The sequence below is a fragment of the Seriola lalandi genome, unplaced genomic scaffold (assembly GCF_002814215.2).
Source record: "Seriola lalandi dorsalis isolate HSWRI2012SDOR001 ecotype SW California unplaced genomic scaffold, Sedor1 jcf7180002054412, whole genome shotgun sequence".
Classification (NCBI taxonomy): Eukaryota; Metazoa; Chordata; class Actinopteri; order Carangiformes; family Carangidae; genus Seriola; species Seriola lalandi.
The window spans coordinates 123,099-130,529 of NW_019524965.1; the positions used below are offsets into that span (position 1 = coordinate 123,099).

Here is a 7,431-nt window from a genome sequence, read left to right on the forward strand (position 1 = left end):
AAAAAAAAAAAGCTTTACAAAATGATGCCAAAGATGATTCATCTTGTGGTTGATTTCATTCAACATACACATACCCTATGTATGCTCACACACCTTCCTGGTCACACCTAGTTGGTTTGCACTTATCAAGTCTGCAGTTCAGTACAGGGCCATGTGCAAACAGGTGTGGTTTGTGAAATAAGGCTCATCTATCCTGAGTGAAGGTCACAGAGGTCTAGAATAAGGTGTTGAATGTATTTTACCTTATTTGGCATATGTGCAAGGTTTTCTAAATATTCAAGAAGAATTGGGGTTCCAGTGTGAAATATGATGAGCCCATAAATACATGAGTGTCCTATCAAATGCCAATAAAATGAACATCAGCTCTCAGTTCCATTCATTCAGGTCTTTCAAAGGATTCCCGTACACATATCTTGATGAGAAATGCTGACCCTGTTCAATTTGTCCTCCTTGTTAAATGTGTATTCACCCTCTATCTGCTTGGCTGTCTGACTTTATTTGGATCCTACATCCAACACTGGCTTCATAATACAGAGGGAATGGGAGTGGTTAACTACACATCATACTCTTGTCTCTTTTGTACAGATGCATAGTGTTATATGTGTGCAGCTTTTAGATTATGTACAAGGAAGTCATTTTTTTATCCTAATGCTATTTTTACATTGTGTTTGTGTGAGCAGGGACCATTTTCCCCTTAGTTGTTATTAGCAGTGGTTGAAGGACTGAAGCTCACTAATACAATCTACTTCACTCTGCTCTAGTTCTTTGGTTCAACTACAAAATAACCACCATAGCAGCTGTGATCTCACCATGCTTCAGAGTAATGATTCTGAAAATTAGATTTTTAATTTTGTGTGTGTGTGTGCGCCTGCACAGCTATTCACACCATTGCTGTTCTGTGTTTTTTCACAGACCTGAATTTTAATGGATTAGTTTACAGTATCTTGTCATTAAAAAAAAAAAAAATTATTTACTCCTTGGCCTTAAAAAAAGAAACAAAATTGTGAAATTCTATAAAATTGATACTCTTTCCATGCTTGTCTCCTTCAAAGTAATGTTTCAACTTTAATGTTCTGAGCTTGTCACAGCAAAAGGTCATGAGCACTGAAACACTAACTGGGTGATGCATAATGAAAGTGTTTTTTTTCAGTTTAAGGTCTTGAACATGTGTTTTGTTGGAGCACAGAGGTGTTGGAAGTAGTAGTAACTCTTGTTGTATGCAAAAAAAAATGCTACTCAGACTGTTAACTGTACAGACACATAATATGCAACAGATGTACATGTGAATTTACAATATTAATAGAAATGTTCATTCAAAACCTAAATGTAATTGTATGTACTTACAATATAGGTACAATAATGTGTCTGCCAGTCTAGTCCCTCACTACTGCCACCACACAGACACCCAGGTCATGCTCACACGAACATAAATTCAGAGCTAGGGTTTTCTTATCATTCTTTTTGGAATGTTTTTAAATATAGATCCTGGAGATGAGTTCACTGCACCCACTTCCTGTGTGCATTAATGTGAGCATACATGTGACGTGAAAATCATTTCCCCAGTGCAATGGCTGTCTGCTCCTCAGTCTGGTCAATGTGCTTAAAAATACAGCTGAGCCCTCAGTGTCTGTTGCAAGGAAGTTGAGAAATGTTCCAGTGTGTTCAGTTATTTAGACCATAAAGTGGTTTTTGTGTGTATTTGTATATGTGTTGCGATATCTATACATGAGTCTGTTTGTTGCATTGCAGACCCGGAGTGGGCATCCTATACCCTGGGTGTGTTTGTGTGTCACAGCTGCTCTGGCCTCCATAGAAACATTGCACAGATCAGCAAGGTGAAGTCTGTCCTGCTGGATCCCTGGAGCTCCTCTGAGGTGGAGGTGAGAACTACTGTCTGAAGGATTTTATTCATACACACCCTGAACAGAAAGCCCTGTCTTTTGTAAGAGAAGATCATTGATTATGATCTAAGACTTGGCTTGAAGTAATGTCTGCAGCCTCTGGCCTCACCCAGCCCACCCTGCTCCACTGTGAGCATCACTAGCTGCCTGTCGCTGAGCCCCGCCTCCCTGCTTGGAAGAATAAGACAAGTCATCAGTCTCAATTCACCATGGCCTGAAAGGCATGAGCCAGCAGCTGGCAGATACAAACAATATCTTTGTATATGTGTGTATGTGTGTTTGTGCTGAATCCTGGGGCGTTCAGACTTTCACAGTGCAAAATTAATTGTTTTCACACATCCATATCAGTCAATGTATGTCCGCTTTGGTTTACTTGTGTTAATGTGCACAACAAAATGGTTTGTGGTGGGTGTCTTGCATCCCCTTTTTTTTCTTTTTCTTTCTTTGCGTGTTTGCACGTGTGATCTATAGTTTCTCAGTTATATGCTGATGCATGCTCAGTAGTGTCCTCTGCGTTAAATACAGAAACCCAAAAGAAGCAGCTTTCTGTGGCAGCAGTATTTTCTCCCTCTGGGCAAGGAGTCAGCCCCATAAACACTGAGCTGCAAGCACTTCATTTTATTTAAGTGTGTGTGTCAAGCCAATACATTCATGCGCTCATAGCCATTAAGCTACTGGTTGCAAATAGATATCACTTACAAACATCAAATGTGTTTCTTTTTTACCTTTGCAGTTTATGGATTCTGTAGGTAATTATGCTACCAAGGCCAAATACGAACAGATGGTTCCTACCTTCTATTACCATCCCACATACAAAGACTGCACGTAAGTATTGTTGTCCTCCACCCTCACTAATATCTGATGGACATGTTATTGCCTCTTTTGTTCAGATGGACACCTCTAAATGTAAGATGGATGGGTGAGTGCAAATCTGTACCACAGATGGATACTGTAGAAACTTTTTATGTCATGTTGTTTTTGTCTTGATTTTGAACAGGCATGGAAATGAAAGTTATCATACTAATGGTTAGTTCAGGATGAAATAATGAGAACCAGATTTGTTCAAACGGTAAAGGTGTCAGTGTTAGGTGACTTAATTGCCTGTTAGTTCATTTATGAAGTAGTTACTTCATACAATTCAAAGAAAATTCACTCCGCATCAGTACTGCAGTTTGTATGTCATCAAGCAACATTGCCAACCTCAACGGATGTTTTGTGGTTATTTCTTTGCAAAAAGATAACATAATACTGATAGCATCTTTAAAATTGAAATTATTGTTCCATAAATGGATGTATTAACAAGAGGCAACAACAGGTTTTGGTAGTCATGCTGGCATGTGGAAACTCCTCTGTTATGAGAATGCCAAGTTCCTGTAGTTCGAACAGGAAGCAACAGTTCAGTAGGAGGGTTTCTCCTTAACCGTCTGGCAACATAAATAATAGGCAGTGACAAAACACTAAGCTGTGAAGTTATTCTTCAAATATACCTGCATTGTGTTTATAAGGGGTGATTTGTCAAGAGGGAAAATAAAGAGAGAAAAAGACAAATCCATTAAGCATGAAGGGCTTGGCGCAATTGGAAGAGATGTGCAAAAGCGATGACTTTAAGGACTGCTGCTGATTTGTTGAAAGCGACATTTGATAAAGCATGTTGAAATGAGCCACCTTGGTGGGAATCATGCTGAATATGCACAAACATGCAAGGCGCAAGTTTATGAGCGATGCTTTGTGAATGTTAAGGATAATTATCAAGCGAACAGGAAGAGTCCAGCGAAATTTACATGATAAAGATGGATGAGAGATAAAACGGGAGCATGAGCTGTATAAATCAGTATCATGAACATGAAAGATGGAGGATAAGGGAGACACAAGTGATAATTATGAGATGATGAGCCAAGTAATATTTGATTGCTTCTGTTCAGAGTTTGCATGAAAAGTAGCCCGCAGTCTGTAAGTTAATGAGAGGTTTTCCAAAAAATCAGCTCAAGCATGAAGTAAACATCAAACCCAGGCAAATCTGGGCGTCTAACTCCGTCTGTTCTGCAGGCTCCTGCGGGAACAATGGATCCGAGCCAAGTATGAGAGGGGGGAGTTTCTGTGTGTGGAGAAGCAGGAGCCCTACTCGGCAGGTAAGAATTAAGTGTGTCTCTATACAGTTACATAACACATTATACTTCTTACTTACTTGGGGAAACAAGTAATTGTCTGTGTCTTACACAGCACCTCCTGTGCAGCATTGAATGAACAGTCAGCAGGAAAACAGAATCATCCATTTATCATTACCAGCATTCTTGAGTGAAGCAGCTGACCACATCCAAGATAGGGAGTCATAGAGGAAGGTTAAGGAGGCCTCATCTCACAGTCTACTTTGCAGCCTCCAAGGAATAGTTCAAACATTTTGTGAAATAAGCAAATAGAGCATTTAACTACTCCTAAATTTCTGTTTATGTTTGAGCTAAACAAATGAGATGCATCATGTTAATTAATGAGCTTTAGAGGTATTGGTAGGTATATTTGTTCCACCTTGGACAGAGATAGGCTAGCTGTTTCCCCCTGCTTCCAGCCTTTATGCTAAGCTAAGCAACTCCAATTATGAATCTTCTCAGCCAATAAGTGTATTCCCAAACCAAACTATAGTAAACTTCAAATTATGCTTTTAGTGTGCCTCGCTCATTTGCAATCTTCAAATGTAATCAACATCCTTCAAATTTTTATTTTGTACCACAGGGTGCAATAATAAGTAACTCATGGCCCAGTAGGCACCATTACTATTGACATTACCACCACCATTGTCCAGCCCAATTATCCAGCAAGTCAGATTGTACGACTCCTCATTAGGTAGCTTGGCAGATAGATGGTATGTCAGAATAGCTGGTCATCAAGGGAGGAAAACTGTCCTTTGCTGTTGTCCTTCAGCTCCTTGTGTGTCCTCATTTCTTTCTGCCCTACCGTCAGACTTTTGTCATAATGTACGCCTACCTCTGTTTCTGCCTAACTACATTATGTGTCACTCTTTTGTTATGGTTGACTCATTTTGTCAATCATTTTGTCATTGGCCGAAGTTCACTTCCTCTCTAAGTGTATATTACATAACCCATATTTCACTTTTGTGTTGAATAATGTGCCTGTGAATATGTGTGTCACAAATGCTTCCTGGCCAACTGCCTGTGTCAGTCGCAACTTGACCGCTAATCAGGCTAAGCTAATCAATAATGAGAGCCCCCAAAGTGGCAATGAGCAATGAGCGCACAGATGTTAAGATGGGACTATTATGTCTTAAGATTGTAGAATAATTTCTATTATGCATAGATGCCAAGATTGGGCCACTACAGTTTATGATTTTAATAGAACTGGAACTGTATCCAGAGTGAAGGCAAGACATTGATCACTGACTTCAATCCATGTAAATTAAGTTAAAGTAGTTGATATATTACTCAGCTGAAAGAAACCATTACTTTTTTTTTTCTTTTCTGTAAAAATCCTCCTCCAGTGGTTTGGCCACTAGTGCAAAACAGGTTTACACTTTACTAACAAACATTTTGAACAATTGACAACACTTTACTTTAACCCCTGTCTATTTAGCATTTATAAGCAAATATGAACATTTAATAAATGCTTACTCACTGGCATGGCTTACTGTGACAACCAAATGTGAAGGAGCCATGAATAAAAGGATGGGCCCACTGTTTTTCAACCTACATCTTTTTAACGTATAATACCTTATTTTTTTCCCAATCAAGTATAATCCTACAGACCACAACCTAGTTTTGAGTTCATTCATTTGCAATTCATTGTTCAGCTGCAACTTATGAGACTTAAGTACAGTTAAAGGGGAAATGGGAAGCTGTCAGTATAGTCAGACATGTCATGTTCCATATGTTCAGCTGATAAAACATTATGGTCACCAACTACGCTTTCTATCAGGTTTCATTGACAGTTTCCTTTGGTAACATCTGCACCAGAAACAGGAAGTTATGCAAAAATAAAGTCAGTTTAACCTGATAGAAAACATAGTTTGTGACCATTTTTGGTAGAATGTATTACTCCAGATCACTCTTGTGTAAGTAATCGGTGGGACTGTCTTGCTAAATTTGTAGTAAAGTGATGTCATTGCTTGAACCACTGTCAGGTTCACATACTATGCAGTATTACATGATGAGTAAAGGGATTGTGACGTCTGAAATGTTGTTACTAAATTCTTACAACAAACTTTTGTATTTGCTGTTTAAAACATTATTAGTGACATTGAGAAGTGTATTTAAGGCTAAATTTTCAAACACATTGGATGCTGTTTAATAGAATATTAAGCTTTTTTTTTTTTTTTTTAAATTTTACATAAAAATGAACTGGATTTTAAAAGTTTAAAACAACAGCATGACAAATGGGAAAGTTGGAATCAAATACTTTCATCGTTTTCAGAGAAAAAGAAAGCATCTGTGTTTCTCTGCAGGGACTGAATGTGTCAAGGCAAATGCAGAATTGCTTTTTGGACTAAAAACATGGAATAAATGAGTGCATGCAGAAAGAAAAACAAGTAAAATCTCACTTTAAGGTAGAGAAAATAAAGCACTATTATCCGAGTCTCATGACTGTAAACTCTTCCTCTGTGTCTCCCCTCCTCTCTGTCAATGGCCTCTTGTGTTGTGCTGTGCAGAGGTTTACGAGCATGTGGCTGTGTGTCTGTGCTGTGGCGGAAGAATGGCCTCCTTTGTGTACAAATATTCTATATAACATTGCTCATAGACTTCAGTCCAGGAGGAAAAAAAGAGGGATGCTGTGGTCCAAAACATGCTTTGCTTTCCCAAGTGTTTGCAAATATTTCACACCCTGTTGTTACAGTGAATGACTCCTCTTCTTCTCCTCTGCTGTGTCATGTTGTTGTGGACAGTCTGGTCTGACCTCCTCCTTCCCAGTGGTGGAACAAAACATCCGACTGATGAATAATTGATGAAGCCATTGCGCAACCAAAAGTTTACTGTGGTCTGTGTCCCACAGCATGATAACTTTATTACTATACAAAGAAGCAGGAAACTATGGAAAAGGGAGGGACAAAGGTAAAGGTGGACAAGCAGACAGAAATTTAAGTATCTAATTTCAGCTCCATTTCCTTGATGAAAGTGGCAGCTGAAATGTAATTTTCTGGCACATTCTCAAGTTTTCTCCCTTCTCTGCTTTTTTTGACATTGCACCTAAGCTTTTACTATACCAGCATTTGACAGAGATACTGAAATGTGTGTGATGTACAGTTACTTGGAGGGGAAGTGGTTTATTGGTTGTTTCTAATGTAGTCTATTTGCAGATTAGACTTAGACTAAAGATTAAAACTAATTGCAACAGTTGCAATTTGTGGATTTTGCAGTGTCAAAGTGCTGCTGGAATGGTAACAGCTAAGGAAACCGAAAAGAAGACGAGTGTTCTCATTTAGGGTTAGGTCAATTTTGGACCCTGAAGATGGATTCAATATCAGATATTTGGAAATTATAAGGTGTGTGTGTGTGTGTGTGTGTGTGTGTGTGTGTGTGTGTGTGTG

At 38.8% G+C, this 7,431-nt stretch overlaps 1 protein-coding gene across 1 annotated transcript in view; it reads left to right on the forward strand.

The window, feature by feature from the left end:
- Nucleotides 1–810: 810 nt before the first annotated feature.
- The window catches only part of LOC111657777 (arf-GAP with dual PH domain-containing protein 1-like), a 19,036-nt gene continuing 12,415 nt past the window's right edge, over nucleotides 811–7,431 (forward strand). The window contains exons 1-4 of the mRNA XM_023410088.2: nucleotides 811–820; nucleotides 1,750–1,880; nucleotides 2,635–2,726; nucleotides 3,948–4,030. Of these exons, the coding sequence (XP_023265856.2) occupies nucleotides 811–820; nucleotides 1,750–1,880; nucleotides 2,635–2,726; nucleotides 3,948–4,030 (316 nt within the window). The remainder of the gene's footprint in view (nucleotides 821–1,749; nucleotides 1,881–2,634; nucleotides 2,727–3,947; nucleotides 4,031–7,431) is intronic.